Source organism: Rhodnius prolixus, unplaced genomic scaffold (assembly GCF_049639745.1).
Source record: "Rhodnius prolixus isolate KJV_2025 unplaced genomic scaffold, Rpr scaffold_3, whole genome shotgun sequence".
Taxonomy (NCBI): Eukaryota; Metazoa; Arthropoda; class Insecta; order Hemiptera; family Reduviidae; genus Rhodnius; species Rhodnius prolixus.
This window is the reverse complement of record NW_027411603.1, coordinates 43,625,353-43,652,306: the sequence shown is the minus strand read 5'-3', so window position 1 is coordinate 43,652,306 and position 26,954 is coordinate 43,625,353. Positions and strand designations below refer to the sequence as shown.

At 35.7% G+C, this 26,954-nt stretch overlaps 1 protein-coding gene and 1 long non-coding RNA gene across 10 annotated transcripts in view; one reads left to right on the top strand and one right to left on the bottom strand.

Annotated features, from left to right (window-relative positions):
• Positions 1–26,954, bottom strand: part of Cip4 (formin-binding protein 1-like Cip4) — a 94,642-nt gene that overhangs the window by 42,872 nt on the left and 24,816 nt on the right. For all 7 annotated transcript variants that reach the window (XM_074125604.1, XM_074125606.1, XM_074125605.1 and 4 more), the window contains exon 2: positions 17,786–17,901. In XM_074125604.1, the coding sequence (XP_073981705.1) occupies positions 17,786–17,901 (116 nt within the window). The remainder of the gene's footprint in view (positions 1–17,785; positions 17,902–26,954) is intronic.
• Positions 1,731–8,163, top strand: LOC141452977 (uncharacterized). 3 transcript variants are annotated; one of them, XR_012457710.1, is made up of 3 exons: positions 1,731–1,868; positions 2,774–2,948; positions 7,980–8,163. It is a non-coding gene; the product is annotated as an uncharacterized lncRNA (long non-coding RNA). The 3 variants fall into 3 exon arrangements; XR_012457711.1 differs by having other exon boundaries at positions 1,745–2,014; positions 7,994–8,163; XR_012457709.1 differs by having other exon boundaries at positions 1,745–2,014.

The window sequence follows — 26,954 nt, the reverse complement described above, 5'->3', positions numbered from 1 at the left end:
AAAAAATCTGCTATTCCGCACTCCGTAATCCGTTTATCCTCCTATAGAACGGAACATGCTCATCTAGGTGGGTTAAAGTCAATATACTTCTTGCGTAGAATTCCATTGCTGGGAATATTCTCCACTTCTTACTGTTCTTATTCATGATCGTTGCACAATCAACTGCAGTTCCTTGCAGAAAAAAGAAAAAGGTGGACAGCCATTTTGAGCAGGGATCTTGGTGGTAATAACTCAGTCCAATAATCCATAGCGACGGAAGCCCAAAGAATCTACTGCACTCACTAAATAGAGCCATTCCTCAAGACCTGCCTGTTTGTCTAAACTTGGAAATCTGGTGAAAGCTTCCTGGTAAGAGTATGAAGAAGTAGTGGATTACCCCGGAGTGTAGTACACCGAAGAGTTGAACTCTGAGCCAAACTAGCCCTTCATACCAGCACAAAACGTGCCGCGGTACTCTGTTTCATCTTCTTCTAGACAGAACCCACATAGCCTGTCCTTCTGTCAGGCGCATGCGATGCACATAATTTGTAATGTTGTTTGCAGACTGTCAATAGTGCAGTAAATTGCAGAGGGATGATTTAACCCATTGCGACCTAAAAGAATCTTACTATGGTCACGGTAAAGAACTTTTTTAATGGGTACATGAATGTAGAATTGTGCAAAGTCTGGGTGAGTAAGTATATTTGTACCGATGATGGAGATAGCGTTTGGTTTCGGGTACTACAAACCCCAAATAATAGAGAACTCGTGAAGTACTTCTGCAAACCCCACAAGTATTGGAAGAGTATTCAGCGTTGAATGAAAGCCTACTACGAAGCAACAGTTTTAATAATTGTGGTAAATTATTATTTTAATAAGCTAGAAAGATAACTCCGTCTGGCTACTCCAGTTTGTGTAAATTTATAGTACATCAGTAGAGAACGGTGAAATTAAGACAGAAAATGAACATATCACAATAAGCAATCAATTCTCTTGAAACAGTATTAAACGTACAACAACATTAAATTGAGATAAATGAGGCTTACTTTAGAATGTTAAGAATCTAGCTTTCATTCCACACATTCACTGCAAGAATTTACCTTGGGCAAATAAATATAAAAAGGCTAAAAAAAAGAGAAAAGACAGTCGGCAATTTGACCTCAATTAAAGTATCACGTTAGTCATTAAAAATATTGTAACGATGATGATGATGCAAGTGATGTTGCTGGTGTAGAAGATGGCAGCATCAAAAAAGATGAACGGTGATTGGAGAAAAGCATTACCAGGTCAACATTACCGACAGTCTTAGGTAAAAACCATGAAAACAGTAAAACAAAACCAAAAAACAGGAATTGTAAATTTGAGGGGAAGGGGCAGAAGAGAAACATATGTTTAATGAATGCATATGACCTTCACATACCAGTATTAGGTACTCCAGTCTGTAGGTACGCAACGCACTACTCACGCGGTGTCTGAATATTAAATAACCACTGTCCAGTCTAAGTTGTTAATAGTGAGGCTACACTTATAGCTACTTGTTTTAAGTTTTTAAGTTATTAATTACGTAAGTATGAATATCAGAAACTGAAAATTTAAATAAAAACTAAATTAGAAATTTACAATTTTTTTAGCGAACTAAATCTGTTAGTAATTCACGAAAAAACAACGTGGAAGCCATTAAAAAAAAAAATCCCTGATGTTCTTAATTTAAACAGTGCACGGCCTTCTTAAATGTAATCGTTTACTTGCAAATAACAACCACGATTTCTAAATACTGTATTTCCCAGGGTTATTAAAAACTATCAAAGGTTAAAACATTTTCTGTGCCGTATTTTGACGCTGAATCTATTTAATGAGAGAATTACAGAGTTTCTGTTCTTGTATCTAAGGTTAGTGGACAAAAATATGGTTACCAAAAAGTGCTGCTCCTTCAACTTTTTGCATTTAGATTTGGCTTCCACAATCAATTTTGTTGATATTTAATGGTTCTTCCAAGTCCTGGATGTTTGGAGATATTACTATTACACTGAAGAAGGTAATAGACATTCTCTGAGTCAGAAGAAGTGGTTATTATTATGGATATTGTTTATAAATATTTCAAAAATTAAAAATAATAAAAAAAGCTGAAACTTTATAATTTGCTTTAGTCCCATCAGAGGAACTGATCGTAACCTAGCGAATAAAATCCATCACATCAACAGGAACTACTATTTTCCCGAATGAAATAAAAAAACAAAAAATCCTAAATCCATTCTTCAAACTAAATAGTTACTGGCAAGATCACAAAATGGAACTTTCAAGGGAAACCCACTCTTCTTTGGATCATCTTCCTAGAAATCTCCCAAAAAAAGGGAAAATCCTCTCCAGTTAAGGGATTTTGGGGAAAATGTATTAACACAGGATTATGGAAAGCTTTAATACTGCAGGGGCCACACTTTTCTGGCATCATTAAGTTGGGCTTGACGACAGAAAAAGATTTTTCAACAAATATTAGGAACACTTTGATCAGGAAAAAGAATTCCAAATAGGATGAAAACAAGTGAAGTGGAATAACAGAATTACCAGTGAAAATTCCATAGAGATTATTTTTCTGGTTCAACTCCAAAGAAATATCTGTTATAAAGCTAGAGCTAACTAAATTATAATCAGGTCCCAAATACTCTCAGACATAGGCGTTAGTCTTGGAAACTATACATGAATATAGTATATTAAAATACCATACATATGTTTTATATAAGTATCAAATATCTATACTATACTAACAAACATTTTTCTGTGACCACTGGTACACTAGAACTGACAGTTCGGTTAAGATAAAGCAGGAGAAGACAGAATGAAGGGATTGTGTACAGATGGATATCTTGCTGTGAATTGAATAGAAAGCTAGAAAGGATATGCTGGGCTGGGTAACTTCTTCAATTCTAAACAACAACGGCCATCTTTAAAGAATTTTCAATGTCCAAGCATTGGTGAGTAAATTATATATACATTTTAGGTTCATTTTAAGAATTAATTGCATCAAATTTTCCATTTTAAAAATGTATTTTATCAAGAAATCACTTCCGTAAACCCTAAAATATGTTACTCCGAGAATATGTTTAAAAAATAACAATTTCAGCATCATGAATCTCTTTAAGGTATAAAATAAACCTTTATTACATAAAAAGTAATTCGTAACTAATTAATTAATAAATGCTAATGACCATGTAAGGGTTCTCGGAGGTCTTCAAGAAGGGTGGAAGCCGGACTGTATGGCGCTAATCAGAGATTTGATATCTCGGTTAGCCTAAGAAAAAGGGCTACCCAGAGCTAGTTGTAATTCACTTGTGCTGTTGTGATTAAACGAGAAGGATAAGCCCATTCCAGGGTTGCAATTTCTTCAAATATCCAGGCAGCCTCTATTGACCATAAGATCCTAGGTAGGTAATTGAAGGAATTGTGGATGGACATTCTTATGAGTGTTAGTTGTTGGTATTTTATCGTGGTCAGCATCTCAAAAATTGTATTTACGAGGAACACTTAATGTTGAAACATTAACAAAGAATATAATTCGATGGAACTAAAAGAGAATGGAAAAATAATTAATAATAATAAGGATAATATATTCCTCAATCTCTTTAACAAAATACCGATAAGTTCAAGAACATGTAAATAAATTCAAATGGTAACTACATTTTTAGACAATCTGAAAAATAATAAGAAAAACTCTTTCCTAATGTGTTGCATTTTTTTTTTTTGCATAATCAAAATGCTCATCTCGTGTTTGTGCATAATAAATTGCAGCTAAATTAACCCCCAATCCTCCACATCAAGCTAATAAAACCGCACAATTTTATTTACTATTTGTAAAGAGGTTATTTATACAACTGGCAATGGCTGTAATAAAAGTTAATTTATAGAAGGGAAGGAGAACACAATAAGATTGTTTAAATATTTCAAGATTCTAGTAAACATTCTGTAATTTGGTTTACGTTATTTTAATTTTTGATTCAGTATGTTTTTATTTTTTTAATATCAAAATTAGCCCCGTCTAATTGCATTTTCCTTATGTTGCAAAAATCATGCGAGTAAGAACTAAAACAAAATGTGATGACAACTTGAAAACTACGTATTTGAAACATAATGGTTAGTTTTTTAGTAAGCTAGTAATCATAAAATTAGTAATCAACGAACAATAGATAATAATGCACGCGGTAAAGTATAATTTTCTGGTCTAATTATTAACCATATTATTACGAATATAACTTAATGGCTACCGCTCGATTATTTAATTTTGAACAGGTATTTCTTGACATAACTGAAAGTCCAGTTATATGTCCAGTAAAGTATAAAACACCATATTAACAAGGGCATAAATGCTAGCTTTTTAATCTTCAATTGCGTATAGTTGTCAGTATTTTACAAAAAAAATGTAATTAGTCAATTCAGAAATTAGAACATATCAATGGAAATAATTCAAAAAGTATTAAACGAAGTACGAACATTTAAAAAAACCAACTATTAAGTATTTTAATGATGCAATAAAAATTAAATTTTTATTGGTAATAAAATTATTATAAGAGTGGAAAGGAACGTTTTGCGAATTGCAGAGGGTATACTATTAAAATTGTTTAGCTCAATTATTACTCGTTCAATTTAATGGAAATAAGAATTATTGTCTGGCAACAAGAAACAGGTTGATTTATCCCCCATATAACAATGAAAGTTGGTTCAACAAGATTCAAGAAATTCGATGGGATGCTGTTTTTATTTTGCCTAGTTCTCCAATGGATGGTTTGGAAAGCAAGAAAGTTCTATAGTTGACTAAAAAAGTGTGATAATCCGTTGGCAAGAAGTCTGAAGAGTATGGTGAATGAGATACAAGAACTTCGATCTTCCAACTCAATTCTGTTGAAGAATTCTGTCAGCTACTGTTGGCTTAATTTCCGTTTCATTTCATCGATTTCTTGATACTACCTGTAGTTGATGTGTTTCACCGGATATAATACGTTGCTGATTACCATCATCAGCTTGTAGCAAACCTTGAACTTACAGAAATCGGGAGCTAGGGACGGATTTTGGAGTACTCTCAACTTATCGATCTGTTAATAAATTCTGAGCTCCTTTAAATTTGAAAGTACAGAGATGCTTTTGAGTTCGTTCAATAGTATTTTGCTGATAAAACCATTATATCGTTAGGACAAGACCCTTTAAGGGGTGGCTGTTTCCTGGAAACCAAGCAACAAATCCACTTTGTAGGGCCACTGAATCAAATAAAAGGGATATCGTATTTTCTTTCACTGAAATACTCGTAGTACTTTTATTCCATAATCTCGATCACAGAAAACCTCCAAATAAAAATGAGTGCATCAACCGTAAATTTGAATATATTTAGAGAGAGAAGGTAGACAGACATAAATATAGTACATGACGGGGAAAAGATAAAGGATACGGAACGATTATTCACATCAACTGAAGCGTGTAGAAGGTCAAGGTGAAATTATTCTAGAAAAATTTTCAATCCGTTCTAAAACTCTTCATTGAAGAAAAAAATACACAAGCGATTTTTGAATCTTTAAACATCAAAATTTAAAACTATTTGTTTGCACAACATCTTTAAATTTCTCAAAATATATTTTTAACACATTGACTTCAATATCCGGCCGAATTTGGGCTTCAGGATGAATGGTACGTAGACAAACTTATCAAGAAAAACAGTCAATTGAAAATCTTTCAGGTCTATGGTAGGATTAGAAATCAAGATGAGCAAATCTGAGCATGAAAGATGATGAACGCAAAACTCCATCTTTTTTTAAAAAAAAAAATGCAAGTAAAAACTATTTAAAAAGTTATAATAACAAAAAAGCTCATTACTTAAATTTCTAATTAACATTCGGTGTACTGGCTGATTATACTTACAGTGCCTCAACACATATATACATTGAAAATAGTGAAATTTGTTGTTTCACTGGCAGTGCCAATTACAAATATACTACTGCTTCAGTAGTTTCAGTAAAGAAACTAACAGAAAGTTTCATTTCTCTTTAACTATTACTAGGAGAGAGTGTTAAGTAAGGCAACAGTTTACTGTCACTAGATTTCGTGCTAGTGTTGTTAATAATATAACACCTTTGCTTTTAGTAGCTGTTCATTTTCATAATTTTGTAATTTACAAATTTCCCTACAATATATAAAGTATATGTAGCATAACCTGTCCAGTAGAAGATTCAAACATACATTTGGGAGGGAATTTAAACTACTAAGAGGAAAAGGCGTTAATGCGTTTCCTAGGGAGACTGCAGTGCGTAAAATGCGAACTCAGACGGATAAAATGAACGATATTATTGGGCAATGCAAATGTTTAAAGCGCCACGATAGCCGAGCCAGCAAAACTGATTTTTTATTTATTTTTTTTTATTTTAATGGTTAATTTGAGAAATTTACAGTAATGTTTGCTAGTCGCCTCTGTCCTGGACACCGAATTTATTTGGTTATTCGACATAATACCCGTCTGGAATAATTCAGACAAATGTTTTCAATTTTTTAATTTTTTTTTGGATTTGTTTTACTTTAAAAGAGGAATCCGAGTTCGATAAGCGAATACTACGAGACCAATATTATAAATTATTAGTAATAATAATTTTGGAGGGGGCCGCACATACATGGGGCTAACTCCTCTCCCATTAGATGTACAGCGTCGAGATCCCCAAAAGGCACATCGTACATAAAATTCCGAATCGAATGACACCTCATTCATGGAAATCGGTTCGCGCGTTTAGGCGCTACGTTGTTTACAAAAAAGGTAACAACAAGAAGAAGAACTACAACAAGAACAAGAATATTTTTTGAAAAAGTCGTTTTTGCTCATTTTTGGCAACCTTTTTCTCGAAACCTATTAGATCTGGGTTGTTGCAAAAAAATTACAGTTACAAAGGAGGATTTACCTTATATTTTAAAGAAAATTTTGGAATTTTATCTTCTACAGAAAAAGAGAAAAAAATTGTCAAAGTTGGGTGTTTTTCAACTTACCCTTTTTCGTGCAGTTTTTGACGATCAACCCTTATTACAACTGTACTACCGGACAGTTTTAATCTAACATAAGCAATAAATTGCCAATAATATCTGGTGTCAGAAGTATTGATATTGGTAACGGCAATTTGATTAATAATCCAAGCAGAAAATATTTATATTTATTATTACGAATGATGCAACAATATTGAAGATAATATTACAAATGCAGTAATAATTGATTTCACAAATAGAAATGTTGGAATAATGTAATAAATACAGAATAATAAAGAAAATATTTAGGGCAGAAAAGGAAATAACGGAAGAAAACTAGAACGGAACTTAGGATGGACTGGAATTAGGGTTCGTGAGCGGTATATCCGGTATGAGCTTTCTTGGGTCTTTTTTGATAGATTGTGGAATATAAAGGGCACGAGTGCATTATTCCCTCCACCCTATAAATGCATCAATCTGTCCCCCCAAAATTTAATCCCCACAATTTGTAGTTCTCTTAGCAACGAGAGAAAAAAAAAGATGAAAAATAAATATTAACGTGTAAAACAAAATAAGATTGTTGTTTATTCTTTTTGGTGACTGAGTCATAGTTTCAATAGGATGAAAAAATCATTGCCATTTCAGTCGAGTAAAATTTATTTTGCCGAGCTTTCGACCTAGGGACTAGGTCATATTTAGGGCTAGTTTAGAAAGTAATATCTGTATCTAATGAAAATATCTTCTGCCTTGTTCAGAGTCCATGAACAGACAAGCCAGAAGACACACCAACCCTGTAATGTAAAAAATATTACTTTCTAAACTAGCCCTGAAGATGACCTAGTCCCTAGGTCGAAAGCTCGGCAAAATAAATTTTACTCGACTGAAATGGCAATGATTTTTTCATCCTATCAAAATAAGTTTATTAACTTATATAATACTATTATCCAGATAACGGATATTTACCAGTAACTTTTTGTTCAAAATGAATCAGTTCTGAACTTAATATCTGATTTCATCAGACAATCCAATTCAGGTTACGGCAAAAAATGATTGTAACAAATGATGACTATTACTGTAAGAATTCTGGATAATTCAAGAACATAGGATGAGTCATTCAAACTAATACAAGGAAATTGCTCAAGTTAGGAAACTAGTTAATCTAAAATCAAATACGTGCGAAAACTGAACACTACTGAACTAACTGTTCACATATAAAATGATGCAATTCTTAAAAATGGAAATAAAATAATCAAAAAATGTTTTGTTTTTTTTAAATCTAAATGCCATGTGACAAATATCTGATGTCTATTTTCTATTCTAAGTGGGATTTTTTTTTGGGGGGGGGGGAATCTGCTTTTCTAATTTGCGTTCTTTGAGCTTCTTTGCAGAATAGTTGATGGTACATATTAATTGGTAAAACGCCCGTACTCTGGAAGTTTGGTCGCCCTATTCTTTAAGAGTCTGACGATAATAATCATTTTTTATCCAATCAAATTTTCATTTAAGTTGATGTGAGTCATTTATACAAAAAACCTTGATAAAAATAATGAACATATCCAATCACTGGTATCCTTCTTTAAGAAATCCTTCAATTTTAGGCCTCAATTTCATTACAAACTCATAAAAGGAACACTAAGCTTTACAATTAACACATAACTAATAAACAGTTCATTACTAAGTTAGTTCCTCATTCCCAAATTGTTTGACACAACAGAACAAGTGTTAATGGTATGTAACGGATGTTAGCTGAGAGCTCGTTTGGCCGACCAATTAGAAACAAGTGACGTACATCAAAGTTCTCAGTATACTTTGTAGAAAAATGATTATTTACAAAGAAATAAAAGTTTATTTAATTAATTCTTAAATTAAATTAAAATAATTCTTCCCCATACTAGACTGAAAAGACAAGAAACTAACCAACGCTACAAACTTCTGATAAACTTCGACAAACGTTTGATACTTAACTTACAAAACAAAAGACTCTTATACCTGTTGTTACTGCTACCTATTTGGTCATACGGCATCGAAGTATGGGGATCGACTAAACGTTCCAACTCTCTACGCCTCCAGACATTACAGTCAAAAATACTTCGACAACTTCTTAACGCTCCATTCTATTTCTAACCTCACCATTCATAATGATCTCAATATCCCTTTCATCAACGACCTTACTAAAACTCGTTTCTTAAAATTTCATTCCTTTACAAGCAGCTCATCCTAATCCTTTAATTGAACACCTATCTTCTTCCACATTAACCAGGTAATCCTCCAAGGAAATTGAAGAGAAGATGGCCCCCGCGACCTACTCTTCTCATAACATGATCTGATGTGATCACGTTAATAGAGTGTCGCCACTGGGTGCCTTCTCGAATCTTCAATCAAGACCACTATATTACATCATATTTGCTTGTTGCAACAACCGTTACAGTCGCAAATTTCAATAGAAGATTGAAAAAAAATAAATTCTTAAACAATGGATGTGTACTGCCGCGTTCGTCAAGGGCAGGCCCTCTCATCTTTTATACCCATAAAAGCTGGAGTCCCTCAAGGAAGCATTCTAGGCCCTTTCCTTTTTCTAATATATACTGCTGACTTACTTCTTTCCCAAAATACAATAGTTTCAACATTCGCTGACGATACTGCTGTTCTTTCATCCCACTCCGATCCGGTACAAGCAAGTCAGAACATTTAAATCTTCTCGAAACCTGGTTCCGAAAATGGAAAATGAAAATTAATGAACAAAAATCCGTGCACATTACGTTTACTTTACGAAAATCTGCAAGTCCACCAGTTCAACTGAACGGTGTAACGATTCCTCCAGCTGACGTAGTACGATACCTAGGACTGTACATTGACAAGAGACTCACCTGGAACCCACATACTCGACTGAGACGACAAGACGTGAACAGACGCTACAAGCTACTTACTAGACTACTTGACCGCAGATCCAAACTCGACTTGAATCACAAACTGACGCTGTTAAGACCTATATGTACATACGGAGCAGAAGTGTGGGGCTCAACCAAACCTTCTAACTCCAAACGCCTGCAGACACTACACAGTCTAAAATCCTACGGAAAATCCTGAATGCTCCATTCTACATTTCTAACCTTACCATACACACTGACCTTCTCATCCCTTTCGTCACTGACCTAATAAAGTCTCGCTACCGCAAATTTCACAGCCTCCTAGCTCTCCATCCTAATCTTCTTGTCCAACAAACTCTCCTCTCCTCACCTTCCCGACAATTCTCCTCGTTGCTTGAAGCGGAAGTGGCCTAGAGATCTGTTGTGATTAAATCATTGTGAAAGAGTTTCACCAGTGGGTGATTGCTCTAACCATGTCATTACAAGAGAACTGAACCAGTAAGATCAAATTTACTTGATGCAACAATTGTTGTAGTTGTAAATATACAAATAAAGTGAAAAAAAAAAAAAAAAAAAAAAAAAAAAAATGGATATAAAGAAAACAACAGCGTAAATGTTTATAAGAAGGTAATCATTGATTTTATGATTTAATGAGATTTTTGATACATTAACACTCAAAGGTATTTGTTTGAAAACCCGACATCTAAATGGCTGATTTGCTAAGTGCCAGAGACCAAAAACCAAGGAAAAAAAAATTAATAACATAAATCTCATCGATAAGATTAGCATTTATCGACAAAATAAACATTTATAAATACGTTAATAGGTGTTTCCGTGTGTCAAATTGATTTTTGTTCCATTTATTATTTCCTTGTTCCAACAACTCGTTATCGAAAATTGAACGCAATCACAGTACGACGATTAGCAAACGTGCGTATATTTTTTTGGTATTTAAACGCAACCAAATTGGCATAATAATCGAACTATCACCCACAGGCTATGAGCTACAGCTGCACACAATTCTTTGAATTCGTTCAATAGTAATTACCACATTGTTCAGATCTAAACTTTTATTTGAAATATATTTCTGGAAGGAATTTTAAAAGTAGAGGTAAGTTATTAATTTTCTATTCTTATTGTTATAAAAACATTATTTCCAGTAGAATATTGAGACTGATTAGAAAATTTACATGCTATAAGACATCTACGGAAAAATGTAATAAATCAGACCACGCCATTATAATAACAGCTCCACCTTGATAAATGCCAAGGTGGATGACTCATGCCAATATACTATAGTTCATTGGGCATATAATGAGCTAAATAGCACTAAGTTAATATCCTAAATGGGCCCTTCTTTCTTGCATTATATCAAACTAGACAAGATAATAGGGTTTTTATATTAAAACTAACATTTACTGTTCCATAGAGAATTATCTAAGATAAGAGAGATCACCATTTATATATAAATATCTATTGTTAATTTTCAATTTAGTTTCAATAATTTTTTGCAATAAAAATTAATATATCCTGCATATTTTAATAAGCCGGAAACCAAATGGCAAATATGAGTAATTTTCTGCAACGATTTAATAACTGATGAATTATCAGAAGTTTTTTTTGGGATTAAAGTGTGAGGCGAAAGGTTATACTGATCTGAGTCCTAAGTAAGTACTGAAAGAGTCCCTCTTTCTACTTGCCTCCAGTGTACTTGTCAAGAAAATTTCAAAGATCTTCTGGAAATACAATTTGAATTCCTCTAAAATACATTTTCCCCTTAACAACTTTTTATTAAAAATAATAAGGCTATATTAAGGTGGTGTTCACGAAATTTAATGGTAAGCCAAGTAGTCATTTCCTTCAACTTCCTCCAATAGGATAACCTATTTTCTTATAACCTCGCTTCAATATTGCTCAACAGCGTCTCAAAATTGCTCCAAAATCAATTATTTTAAGCAAAATTTAATAAATGAACTCGGCGGGTCTTTATGGAATGGTTAAAAAGTGAAATAAAACACTCAAAAACCATTCAACGAAGTCGTAGGGAAGTTTTTTGTTTTGTTAAAAAATGTAGGTGATAAATGCAGTGATGGTATTTAATCTGGGCATCATGTTTTCCTTCCGGTAATTTATCTTAATTAATTTATGGATCACAAAATTAATTTTTTTTTTTTTTTTTTTTGGAGATCAAAGTGCTCCGGAAAACATGTAGTTCCATGGAAACTCATTTACGGAAATTGATGGTGATGTGTGTTTTAGGAGCCGAACTACAAAAGGTTTTAATGAATCACAGAGATAGTTCTGATTATGTGGAGCGAATGACCAAGGCTGTGGAAGCTTTCTTCTGCAATGTGGTGCAGAGAGTTGAAGGTGTACCCGTTGTGTTTAGTTTTTTTTTTTTTTTTTTTTTTTTTTTTTTTTTTTTTTTTTTTTTTTTTTTCTGGCGCATCGACGTCTGTGGCCATTAGCGAGCGCCTGCTACACATTTTCTTTTCTTATTCAAAGGCCACTAGAGCTGGGAAGGTACCCTATTGTCCTATCAGGCTGCCACACACATATCTTGCTCAGCAAGGCAGGATGGAGCCTAGGCAAACGGAAGCAGACCGCGCTCACCTCTTAGAGGGCAGACTCTAGTCTCTCTTCAAAACGAATAAATCTTTCGCCTTTTGCTAAAGGATATTATTAAGGATTCCCACAGAATTATGGATGTCAGAAGATCGATATTCACCGTTTGCAAGCAAGGATGCCCAAAATTCACCGGACAAGTTAGCTATAAAGAATTTCCTTGGGAAGGATAAGCACGTGGACTACTGGAATGGTGAACTTGATACAGTTTGTATGTACACTGTGATACTACCAATTTATCACTTACTTACTTTGAACAAACATATTTTGGAAGTTTCAGTACTTACAAGTTCAGAACTGTTGATAAAATTAACGATAATAAGCAGGTAATTTGAAAGTTATCCGATTCCAGTCAATTTCAATTTTAAAATCTATTCAGTTCAATGGGAGTCACAAAATGGAGATTACAATGATAAAACTAATCTAAAGCAAGCCAAGACTTATACCTTAAGATAAAAAAGCTATTATTAAATTAGAAGCAATTGTTAAATATAATTAATACCCACGTACAATAAGAAAAAAAAAAAATTAAGAATACAAACGTAGTATGTTAATTAAAAGAAATACATGTGTTGGAATACGATTAGAACAATTGGAGAGGAGAAGGAGTAGGATGAGAAATGCGGCGATTCGATTCATTGTATCGAACAATACTTCTAGCTCGCTGCGAGTTTAGCTGCCTTACATTACATGTACATATCTAGAAGTACATATTAATACAGGAGTAATATTTAAGAGGGCAGACAATGAGGGAAATCTCCAAGTATATAGGCAGTAGTTGTAGTATAGTCAAGTGGGCGGTAATGAGGTCATTGACATATTTAACTATGATGACTAGTCTATGGTCAGTTCCTGTCCAAATTATGCATGTATAGGATTCCTATTCTAAGGCTACATACTTTGGGTTTCCTGCCCAAAATCATAAGAGAACAAAGTAAATAATAGGAAATTTTCATTAAAATAACAAAAAAATACAAGAAATATTGTTTAGAAATTCAACTACTTGATAGAGAAGTGACGCAATTTCCTAGTTAGAAACGGTTTTGAGTGAATCACTCAGTAAGGCTACAAGAGTTTGAGGAAATTAGACTAGCCACTTCCGTATGAATGTCATCATCAAAAAGTACTTAAAGATAAAAATGAAATAATTGTAAGGAAAGACCAATAGATCTATCAGGTACACTGGGGAAACCCAAAAAGGATTCTAAGAAGTGGGCTGTTACAATCCTAATTCCAACTAAGAGAAATAAGGTGTAAAGGATGCTGAAATAACGGGTGAAACCTACAGTTGAGGATACTTTCAAGTTATTTTAAAGGAAGTGTGATTTCTTTCAGATGTAAGCAACCTGAGCCAAGTATATGTTAAGTCTACGGTTTACTTGACTTAGCAATAGCATTTGATGGAGACCTTTTGTACGAGTTGTGGATTACTGCGGGGGTGTTTAAAGGAATTAACCAAAACGACGCTCCACCAAATCCTTCATTAGCTGTAATTCTATTCACAACAGGAGTCTAGCAAATGATCTATATAATTTAAACTCACTTGGGCGATAGAACTGTAAAATATGAATGCATCTACTGTTAGCAGAAGCTGTTCAACAAATAGTCAACTGCTTTAGTTTCTGTGATCGGTCTTGATACCTAAAATAAATGTTGGTATCATGAGAATCTACAAGAACTATGGCTATCAATACGAATGAGATAAAATGCATATAAATACCTAACTATATATATAAAAAAAAAACTAGTATGATGGTTTAATTAAGTAGCCAAAAAGAGAAAGAGACTACGTTTCTGGTCATCAATGTTTTAAAGATTTCGAAAAGTAGCAGAACAAATTCTCTAGACGTCCATGGATAGCAGTGAATTGTTAAGCACTGAGAGAAGAATGAAGGAATTGTAGTTTCCTACAAGTAAGTAGGAAACAGAAGCCCCTGGGTATTTCGAAACTGAAATTTCGAAAAGCGAGTAAGAACTACTACCGGCTGAAAAAATGCAGATGTTGTCCAGGGTCGACCCTCACTATCTACAAATCTTCTCACTCATAATAATACAGGGGTAATAATGGAAACGATTACCCGTTAAGCCGAGAACCACCATTAGCTCCGTCACTACGTTAACTCCCAACTCAAATTACCTAATTTCTCCAGATAGCTAAAATGAGCACAAAAGAGTAGACATAGAATAGAATAGAATAGAATAGAATAGAAAACATACTGCTGTTTATTCAAATCATTTATTTACCCATTTGGTTATTGCAATTTACTCTTTCTTATTTGAATTTTATATAATTAATAAATCAAAAGTTCCATCCGTTCGATCGCAAATTATATCGTTTCTTCACTTGCATTGGAGATAAAAGTTTTATGATTTTTCTGTTAGTCATTGGCGATCATCCAATCGGGAAATACAATGAAACGGTAATCTTGATCTATCTGATCAAGAATAATGACCTGATCAAGGAGGAGGCAACGAATTTATCAATCTTACAGCTGAAAGCACTTCGTTTGTAAGAAATATTTGCTTCGGAAACACATTCTCTGAAAGTAAATCTTTTTCTACCTCCAATTGAAAGATAATTTTACTTCTAAGTCTAAAAATTGAACCTAGACTTACAGGAAAAGTTATAATCATCGTGAATAATATGTCGGAATGCGTTGCAGTAAATCTCAAACAAGCGATGACTCATTATCAGCATTGGAGATAAAAGTTTTATGATTTTTCTGTTAGTCATTGGCGATCATCCAATCGGGAAATACAATGAAACGGTAATCTTGATCTATCTGATCAAGAATAATGACCTGATCAAGGAGGAGGCAACGAATTTATCAATCTTACAGCTGAAAGCACTTCGTTTAACCTTGTTAACCTTGCTTAAGATGTGCAGTTTCTTACTTTATAAGAACTGGAATTCTATGGTTCAAGTTCCCCATTACCTGTAATCCCGCATCTATGGTTCATCCCCTTATAATGAAATATAATTTATTATACTTTGTGGCGACCCACTGTTGGCACGAGACGGCCTCGGGCTCCTCCGAGGCGAAAATGTGTTAGTTGATTTATTTCTATTTTTATTCATTTAAATATTATACACATGTTTTTTTGTCAATGAGACACATGTAAGTTTTCATAAAACACCAGGAGCTGTTAAGAAGTAAAAATAGATTGTATGTACGAAGTTACGAGAAATACATCGCTAAAGATACGTATTTGTGGTTCTTATTTTACGCATAACCACAACTTTATCGTAACAATTACGTAAGTTATTAGAACACTTACACTAAAACTAATTATTATGTAAAACTAATTCTACATACATCCGCTCTAAATACAATTTCTAGATCGATATTCCTCATTTTGGCACAGATCGGAAAAAAGAACCTGTTGATGTGCCTATAGGACAGGAAAGTTGTTAGAAATTTCACGTAGCTCTCTATAAGTTGGCAATAAAATCATGAGGAATTTCCTGCTCAAGAGAGCCTGCCCAGAGCGGATGCAGCTGTTGCAAACTAGCCACATGTTCTCATTGTTGCAATTTTTAACATGGAAGCCAAGACAGTACAGCTGTCTTCCGTGTACCTTTTATTTGATGAACAGCTAAGGGATTGAACAGAAAACTGAGAACTGTGATCTACAAACTGAGAATTTTCGAATAGTGAATAAACAAGTCTTATCCAAGAGAAAGAATGTAGCAAGCAAGACTTTCTGTCACAATAGTTTTTGTGTTTTCTTTAAGTTAATATTTTAATTAAAAATGGTCAATGATTTTTTATAATATTTTTTTCCTTTATTCTTAATTCGCAACTGCGTAATACATTAACGCAAAAAGCAAATATGATAGCTACAGTACGATCGTATAGTACATCAAACGTGAAATAGGAAACTGAAATAAAATAATATATAAAGTAAACACGAAATAGAATAATAAATAAATAAGTAAATAAAATAAAATCACAGGAAAAGGTTGAATGAGGGCCATCCAACGATAAGGATAAGGCGGTTAAAGTAAAATACCGAATGGATTGAATACGAAGGATGGCCTTGTTTATCTCTCAACCAGGTGATCACGAGGCCATCGGCGCCTCAGTCTGCGAGGAGGATTTGACGGGAGGTTAGTGCAGGACAAGTTGCTGATTAAGGGATTATGATATTGGTAAAGTTTGGAGTGGAATTTGATGTAGCGGGGACTGGGCAAGGTCAGAAACAAATGGGATTCGCAGGTCGGTGTGGATGGTATGGTTGCTCACGTAGAAGGGAGCATCAGTTATGATTCGAAGGATTTTTGACTGGAGGGTTTTTGGATTCTGTTTAAGTTCGAACGCTTAGCTGTCCCGTACAGTTCAAGTCCGTAAGTCCAGGATAGGAGCGAGTAGGGCTGTGTACAGTCGTTTCTTGTTTGTAAGAGTCAATTTTGACCGTTTTTCGAGTAGTCTTTTGAGCATTCGATATCTCTGGTTTTAGTTCAAGTCGTTTTAGTATGTGGATTCCACGTGAATCGCTTGTCAAGGTATACTTCAAGATAACGAACGGTATCCGCTACAGGAATCGGAATGTGATTCAGGTATACTGAGGGAGTATTGGATGGGTTTAATAACAGATTTATCTTATATTATTTAGAGGCGTGACATCCAAGAACATCTTATTGAAATTAATTTGTTGAGGATTCCAAACAAAAACGGATAGGTCTAAATCTAAGTATTGTTAGGATTGTTATAGATTGTTTAGGAATGCCAGATTCCGGTACAGGGTTCTCTCGTTACAGAAAACACTATCTATAAGCGGTAACGAGTGTTGGATTCAGTTATTTCCGAGCTTTGTAGCAACTAGTTTTTAAAATAAAAAAAAGAGAACATACGGTATTGCAACAAAAGAGAAAAATCATCAACAAATTGTTAACAAAAAATAAGACAAATTATTTATGAAAATGTGATTACCAAATTATTCCAGAAAAATGGACAGTAAGTAATACTGTGTTGAAAGATAACTAAAAAGGAAGGTTGGCGACCCCAATTTTCCCATGGACGTGTTACGATAGATTACGGGGTAATCGGTTATTTACCTCGATCTCCCTCCACCATCATCACGTAACCTATGTACACACTATAGTAGAAGATGATGATGATGATGAAAAAAAGATTTTTTATGGCCGTTGCAGTAGTGAATAGATTATGCAACAATAATGTCGAGGAAAGAAATAGATCTGTTGTAGTGGTTGCCCTGTACAGATGACGTTACTCTTCCTCTATTACCGTGAAAACTTCTGATGAATTTTTCCTTTTCAAAGCCATAGCCCCCCCCCATCAACACCAAAAAAAGATGTCCAATATACATACCTAAGTTTTGCCGCATACTCCATTTCAATGGAACACCTATCCCTGATAAAATGGCCATATTTTTCTAGAAAATCAATCCCTTTCTGCGTGTGAAGTGATAAATTTTCGTACTGATCCTGCAACAGCAACAAAAAAAAAGTTAATTTACAATTCATTATGATGCCCCTAATTAACAAAAATGGAACAACAGATATTAATTATAACTCAGTTTTAAGATGACGTACACCATCTTGGTAATATGACGTAAGCGAGTAAATAGAGTCATATTTAATATCAATATATAATTTATATCAATATTTATGTATAAAAATGCTACTTAGATTAGATTCATTTTAAGAATGTAAAAATTTACAAAAAAAATAATCTAAATTCGTAATTATATATAAACTGCAGAGATCTATAAATGAAAAAACAATTAATTAATTAATTAAAAAACTCTTATTATCTCCACAACTTAAGGATCTTTAAACGAAAAAACTATAGCTTATTAATTACTGAGTAAAGTAAGAACAGTGTATAAGTAAAGTAAAGTAATCGCCTATTTTTTCAGACGGGGCTTAACGTCGAACTACCATTTACTAGGTGTCGTGGACCAGTGGTTTCCAAACTTTTTTGACCCATGGACCCCTTTTTATAGTCAAAACTTGCCCACGGACCCCCCCAAAGTGAAAAAGCTACATAAATGCATAGTATAAAAATTATTTTTTTTTTTTTTTTTAATTTGTTTATTTATTTTGCAACTATAATAGATATAACAAGCAAAAGGGATGAGAGTAAGGAAATGGCGCAAATACACGGGCACGCACATATATGCACTTATATACACGCGCGCGCATATGCATGTGCGCCAAGAGGCGTGAGTGGAGTGAACGACGACCATCCAGTGATGGAAGCCGTTAGTTCGCCTGATTGGCAAGCTTACACAGCAACCATCCTAGGAGGTCGGCGTTGTGTTGAGATGGTCGCGTGGCCACCGCCGCTTTAGTCTGCGATGAGGATTAGAAGGAAGTGTTGTGGTAGACATGTTGTGGATAAGAGGGTTGTAATGACTGTGTAGATTTGAGTGGAGTTTTGTGTAGCGAGATTGTGCTATTTCAGAAACGAGAGGAATATTGAGATCAGTGTGTATTGTATGATTGGAGACGTAGAAAGGAGCGTTAACTATTGTTCTCAGGATTTTTGATTGTAAGGTCTGAAGTCGGTTGATGTTCGATTTTTTGGCACTTCCGTAGAGTTGTATTCCGTACGTCCATATTGGGGCAAGTAGAGCGGTATATAAAGATCGTTTGTTCGTCAGGGTCAGTTTTGATCGTTTGTCGAGTAGCCTTTTCAACATTTTATATCGGAGATTGAGGTCAATTCGTTTGAGTCTCGTGTGTGGGTTCCACGTCAGTCGTTTGTCAAGATGTAGTCCGAGATATCGTACTTGGTTAGTCGTTGGTATAGAAGTATTGTGGAAGGAGAGAGGAGGGAGAGTTTTCTTGTTTAGAGTGAATACTATGTATTTAGATTTTGATTCATTCACTTTGATTCTCCACTTTTGCAGCCAAGGCTCGAGAAGATTTAGGTGAGTTTGGAGAGCACGGCATGCTATTACAGGATCTAGATGAGGAGAAAGGATTGCAGTGTCGTCGGCGAATGTGAAAGTAATTGTAGTCGGGTGAGTTGGTAAGTCGGCAGTATAGAGAATATAAAGTAAGGGGGCTAGAATGCTTCCTTGAGGAACTCCAGCAAGTATTGGAAGGATAAGAGAAGAAGAAGAACCTTGTTTAACTTGGAAGAAACGGTCGGAGAGATAAGACTTAAGAATGAGATAAAAGGTAGAAGACAGTAGGCGTTTGAGTTTATAAAGCAGCCCTGCGTGCCATACCCGGTCGAATGCCTGAGATATGTCAAGGAAGACACCCGGGCAATACTGCTTTAATTCAAGGGAAGTAGCGATTACATCAACTACTCGATGTGCTTGGAGAACAGTCGAGTGGCAACTCCGAAAACCGAACTGATGGTCAGGAATGATATTTAAAGGGGCTATTTCAGTTTGGAGGCGGAGTAGTAGAAGTTTTTCGAGGACTTTCCCCAGGATGGGTAGAAGGCTGATTGGTCGGTAAGAGTTGGGGAAATGAGAAGGTTTATTTGGTTTAGGGATCATTGTTACAGAAGAGAATTTGTAGAGAATAGGAAAGTAAGTGGTTCGAAGTACAGCATTATAGAGAGTAGTTAGAAATACTATTGCTTTCCTGGAGAGTTGTAAAAGGATGTTAGCAGTAATCAGATCATAGCCCGGACTTTTCTTTTTGGGAAGACAGTTGATTACGTCCATGATGTCTTTAGGAGTGAATGGCTTAGGAGGAGGTGAAAGTTGTAGAGGGATTTCCAGTTCTTTGAGAATATTTTCAGTATGTTGTAAGTCTTGTACGTCGGGATGAGGAGTGAAGACTGTAGAAAGATGTTCGGCAAAGTACTGGGCTCTCTCTTCGTCGGATTTAGCCCAAGAATTGTCCGGGCGTCTTAGTGGGTGAGAAGTTTTTCTGTATTTGAGAATTCTTTTGGTTGCTGTCCACAGAGAGTTGTCTTCAGTTGTAAGTGATTGTGTATAATCAGAGAATTGGTCGTTAAAGTAGTCCCTTAGTTTTGTTGTCAGTTCTCTAGTAAGTTGGTTAAACAGTCTTTTGTGAGAGGGATATCTGGTGCGATGCCAAAGAGCTCTAGCGCGACGTTTGCGCGTTATCAGTTCTCTCAAGTGAAGAGGTAGATTGAGAGGTAATGGTGCAGTTCTGTTATGTGAAGTCCGTTGAGTAGAATGCCAAATACTTTGCTGAATAGCGGTAGTCAAGTATGCCACGTTATCGTCTAGTTGTTGAGGAGTTTTTAAGGACACATTTAAGTTCAGTTTTTCGTCAAGAGTTTCTCGAAATAAGTCCCAGTCAATAGTTCCGTTTATTAGGGTTTGTCGGGGAAGAGCTTGTTTCGGGTGAATGTCAAGGGTTAGAATGACGGGGCTATGATCTGAAGACAAGTCGTTTAATGTTTGTATGTCAGTGTGTAAAGAGGTAATATTAGAACAGATAAAGAAGTCAAGAAGGTCAGGTCTTTTGCGAGGAGAAGTTGGCCAGTAAGTCGGTTGAGAAGGGGATAAGGAAATGTAACTATTTTGATTGAGGATAGTGCAAAGAGTTCGACCTCTCGGATTCGCCACCCGGCTGCCCCAACTCGGATGCTTAGCGTTGTAATCGCCACCACATATGAAACGAGACCCAAGAGAAGAGAGAAAGGATGAGAAATCGTTTTGATGGATATTGTGGTTAGGAGGACAGTAAACAGCTGCAAAAGTGTAGGAGAAGGGCTCTGTCAGTAAAGAGACTACTGTAGATTGTAGGAAGGGTGTAGCGTTGTAGGGTATTAAGAAATGTTGTAAAGAAGTTCGAATAAGTATTGCAGTTCCTCCGTGTCCAGTTCCGTCAGGGTGATTGGTCTTGTAAGTCGTGTATCCTGGGATGAAAAATCTTGATCTGTCAGTGAAGTGCGTCTCAGTTATAAGGGCGATGTCAATACGTTTGTCTCGTAGTAATATTTCTAGTTCATGTCTGCGGTTAGTCAGTCCATTAGAATTCCAGAGGATGATGGTAAGAGAGTGTTGTGAAAGAGCCATTAAGGAGATTGGTTAGGAAGGAGTCTGGAAACGACAGTTGTAAGGAGAGATATCAGAGGTGTGATGAGGGATTTGAAGTCTGTTAAGAAGCTTGTGAGAAGTGTATTGATGTCTCCTGTGGATGAGGTCGTGGGCATTTGAGAAATAGGAGGCGGCTGAGGTCCCGCGGCCACCCTTGCATATGATAGATTTTGGTTAGTGATGGGAGTATGCAGAGGAGGAAAGTTTCTTGACTGTTGTGTTGTCGGCGGTGGTTGTGGAGTACTCTGTTGTGCTGAGCGATGTTCGTACACGGGAGGCTGTCTCCGAGCTCGCTGCAACTCTCTGTACACCATACACCCTTTATAGCTGGCTGTATGGTCGCCGCTGCAGAGAGCACACTTGGCTGGTGTGGTTGGCATCTTGCCGCAATCTTGAGTAAAGTGCTCACCGGCACATTTAACGCACCTTGGTTTGTGCTGGCAGTAGCTCTTCGTGTGCCCGTACTCCTGGCAGCGCTTGCACTGCACAACAATCCGTTGCTTGTGTGGCTCTTCGACCTTAATTCTCGAGTAACAAAGAGTTTCTATATTAAAAACATCTCTGTTATTTGGCCGTGGCTCGAGATCCACAAAGAAGAGAGGCAATGTCTGTTTGGTGACTGGGTGAATAACTGGTGCCACATTTCGAACAGTGTGGCCCAGCTCATTAAGTTCTTCCTTTATATATTCTACGGGCACGCTTTGGTGGAGGTGTCTTAAGACTACCCTGTAGGCTTTGTCCTCCTCCAGTTGGAATGTGTGGTAGTCTGCTTTATTTTGTTTGAGGTACCTGATGATACCCCTGTAGCTGTCGATTGTTTTTGCGTGTATGACTAGATCTGTGATTCTTGCTTTGCATATAAAGGTATCTCTTCCCACGAGTTGCGATAATGCAGAGCATAAAACAGTGTACTGACTGAGGTTTTTCACGTAGATAGGAGGTGGCTTGTGGACACGTATTGAGGCGGGCGCTGCAGTTTCCATGTCCTGTAGATCAGCCAAAGGAGCGAAGGGATTATTGGTTAGCACTCCTGGGGGAGCTGTTACAGTCGCTGAGACTTCAGGTTTCTGAGCGAGGGGTGTTGCTGGCTGAACAAAAACAGGAGGGTTTTGCGGTTGATCCGCAGTGCAGGTTGCAGTGCGCATGGGGCACTGAGGACTCTTCTTGGCAGAGGCGTTCCGTGAACTTTTGGTTTTTTTGATTTTTTTGGGGGAGACACCGGAAGGATAGTTCCTCTTGTAAGAAGTGGACGTAGTGGACTCGTTGTCCGTGGAGGTAGCTATTACTGTGCGGTCACTAGAATTGCTCATCGTGAAAGAGAAATAAATAAGAGAATAACAATATAAACAGAAAGAGAGTAATAAAAAGTTAATAAACAAAAAAGAAAAGCGAACTAAATGCGTATGTACACAACTTAACACTAATAATAATATTTACAATAATATTTACAATTTAACATATGATTATAATTATAAACAAAATAATTAAATTACTGTCCAGTTTAAATTTGTACAATTACTTTTTGAACTTTTTTAAAATAAGTTCTACTGCTATTATAGTTTATTAGATCCTAAAACCGAAATACTCACTAAAAATAATAAATGTCACATAAAACTAGCTAATAATATTGTTAATAAATTGTCACTAGGAAAAGAAGGAAAAAAAAAATCAAACTTCCGAACACAATGTACCGGAGAATGTTTTAGAATCAAGTACCACTTGAGGTAAGGTACTTACCAAAAATCGGCACAAATAGTCCATAAATCACCAAAAACTTTTAATTTCAATAAGCACAATAAATAATCGCGTCTTGCTTACATTAGAGCAGTCAGCTGACCGTATAAAAATTACAAATTTAAAAAAAAAAAAAAAAAAAAAAAAGCATTTTGTTGAAGAAGTATTTATTGAAATTATAACTTTTGTTTAAAATAAAATTAAAAAAAAAAAAAAAAAAAAAAAAAAAAATTAATAATTTGGATGAACGTGATGAGATGTTATGAGTCTATTTATATCCGGCTCAATGTGTGTGAGTAGCTACCGCAAATCCCCACGAGTAATCTTTGGTTCAGGTCTGCATGAAGAGCCGTTAAGTGTTCGACAGTGAACAAGCAAATCTTCATCTCTATTTTGCAATTTCGAAATATTTGGAAACTGAGAACGTTCTCCTCTTCCCAAGTTTTGTATTTACAGAAAACGTTTTGCAACAAACGGGAGATATTACGCTTTTAGTTTTGATTAAATTTAATTGGTCATCTTGTTAGTCTATAATTTCCATAATAATAAAAATGGATCATAGTTTTATTATTTTATATTGAACCTTGCGCGGACCCCCTGGCGATACCAAATCAATTTTAATTTTCCATGAACCCCCTGAATGATACCGAGGACCCCTGGGGGTCCGCAGGGACCACTTTGGGAACCACTGCGAGGCAAATAAAGTACAGTGTCTAAGAGAACACAGTTTCATAGTAATATGTTCTTTACAAAGAGGATTGATATAGGGGTGCCATATCAGAGAACGTCATGACCCAAACAAATTTCAACAGTTATTTTCACAGCTAGTGGATCTGAAGAGAAGAATCTATAGCCCATAACTGAGTCAGGTACAGTACCTAACCCATTCTAAAAGCTATATGAGAACTGTTATAAACAAACAAATTAAAGACGGAAGACAAAATTAGATTTTTGTTTAAATTGAACAGGACCGAGAGTTCCGTTAAAGTTAATAACCCAGATGTCGGTGAACAATCAAACTGAACCTCAATAAATGCTTCTGCCATCTAAATCAAACAATGAAATAAATGTCCCTGGAAAAATTACTCGCTATGAATAAAAAAAAAATGCTGTGTTTTCATTAAATTTGAAAATAAGTAAATAATAGATTTGGCGTGAAACCAGTTAGCCGGTGGCCACGGTTCAAAGATTCTGTACTAATAGTTAGCTCCTTTTGGTTACTCTCACAGCAGTAATGAGTTTAATTTTAACACTTGTCAAATTTTCCTATAAATACGCTTCACTGGTTCGCTTTTCTATTTTCTTTTGTGTAAATTTTATTCTTATTTTTACACAGTTAATAGCCATTTATAACAAAATTTTAGTAGAACTTTTAATTTTTCTCAATTAGTAACTTAATGAACTGGTAGACATGGCCGCCATAATAGATTACAGGGCACACGCACTGTAAGGCACCTATTAATTATTATAATGAAGACTTCTTGGGCTAGTCGCTGTACACCGATATCATCATGAACTCTCTTTAATACAGTTTTGGTCAATAATAGTAGAAGTTCAGGACAACCAACTGTCCACTATTTTAGGGCTACAACTAACAAAGAGCATTTGTTCTTGCTAGGTAAGAGCTCTTGAGAACTGTAAAAGGTGAAATGATCTGACGCTTTTTAGCAAAAACAAAATTTAAAAAAGAAGTAATTATATTCCATGATGGGTGGAGCTTAGATGTAAATATAATGATTCCAACCTTAGATGACCGTTTTTACAATTCTTGTAATACCGCCGCCACCGAGATATGTACCAGAAATATGATGATGACGCTCATTAGAATGGCTTGGAGAGAGAGGGCCGACTCTCATCACTCTGAACAAGATTCTCATAATTTCGAATGAGGCCGTGAAGTGGGGAGAACATAATTCCAGAGCGTTGGAAGAACTAATCTGTCTTCTATTCTGCATTCTTGGCCAAATGGACCAGATAATTTGTCCAAACAGTGACTGGGTCACTAGGTCTCCTGTTGTATAGTCTAAGGCCTTCATTAAACTAATTTCCATTCCTTTATTTTTCCTTTTTCCTTAGGGTTTCAAAAAAAAATGTGGAACACCACTTTCTCTTGGAAGTAAATTATAAAAAAACTTATTAAATTTTTTTTTTAAACAAATGTCAACAATAAGTTATGTTTGATGGGAGGAAACCCAATCATTTGCAAGCACTCTACACACAACGGGGCTACGCCCGGAAGTAGTAGTTTATTTCAAACTTAAATCAAACTTTACTAGACGTTTCAAAAATCTAAGTACTGTATTTTTATGCTTCCTTCCCAATTATAATTTTTTTTTATATACTTGTATTAAGTGTAAGTAGGATTTAACATTGACTATAAAGTAACTTCCAACTAAACAATAACACATCATAGACGGTGGCAGAAGCACGTATTTTAATACTACAAGGGTTGGCTGAAAAGTAATGCACACATGCTAGGAGAGGGGGAAAGAAAAGAGTTATCAAGTTCGGACAGAAAGTATATTAAAGTGCAATTCTTAAGCTTCACAATTATGTATTACTTTTCAATGTAGTCACCACTAACTCTAGTACATTTCTCCCAACGTGAAACAAGTGTCTCCATTCCGTCACTGAAGATTCCTTTGACTTTTCTTGAATCCAGAACTTGACAGCTGCCTTCACTTCACCGTCTGAGGAGTAGTGATTACTCTTGAGGTCTCTCTTGAGTAGAGGAAACAAATAAAAATCGCAAGATCTGGGGAATAAGGAGGGTGTGGAATTGGTTCAAACTTCAGTTTTTTCAGAGTCTCTGCAGTTTCGCGCGAGGTGTGAGGACGAGCGTTGTAGCAAGATTATTGGTGCCAAGCTGCCTCTAACATGGCAATCTCAACGTCGGAGGTTTCTTAGAGTAGGTAAGTACCGAGAAGAATTTACCGTTGCCCCTGGGGTTCCAGAAAATCGGTCACATAAACTTGGTGAGCATCCCAAAACACAGTCAGAAGAATTTTTTTTTTTTTGCGGACGGTTGTGTTTTGAATTTTTTCGGCCGAGGTGAAGACGCATGTCGATTTTCAGTGCTCTGGCTTTTCTCTTCTGAGTGTCGTAATGATTCGTCTCCTGTCACAATATTCAAAAGAAAGACGATAACAGCACGCTGTTTATCTCGCAGTGACATAGCATCAGTACATGTGCCCTACTTCGGCGTGTAAAAATACAATGGCTGAACGCAGCGAGTTCAAACTGTGCACACGTAATAAAGGGAAATGTGACTTCCAAATGCCACCTCGCGCGTTTTTTGAAGCTCTTCGTTCGCGCCCGGCAAGCATGTGTGCATTACTTTTCAGCCAACCCTCGTCTTAATATTTCTTCTAACTAATAAATACGCGGGATTCGAACTATTGATCTCTCACTTACAAAACCACGCTTCATAACCAGTACACCAACGCTCGCCCTTAACATCGATTGTTGTTTGAAGCTCAAAATTAACATTACCAATGAAACCACTTTATTGAATATTTAACAGGATCATACACCTGTTAAATATTCAAAAGGAGGGGTCCTCTTTCGTGAATTTAATGGTAGAATGAAAGAACAAATAAGAAATGGAACTCCCTACAAAGCTTTTTGTTTTTTAAATATAATAATCTATCTGTTTGATGAAGAGATTAGCTCCGTAGGCAGCGAAAAGAACTTGTAAACTGGAAGAGATGGTATACAAATCTAGGCGCAACTCTTAGATGGCCTTCTTCGAGGTAGACTAGGTAA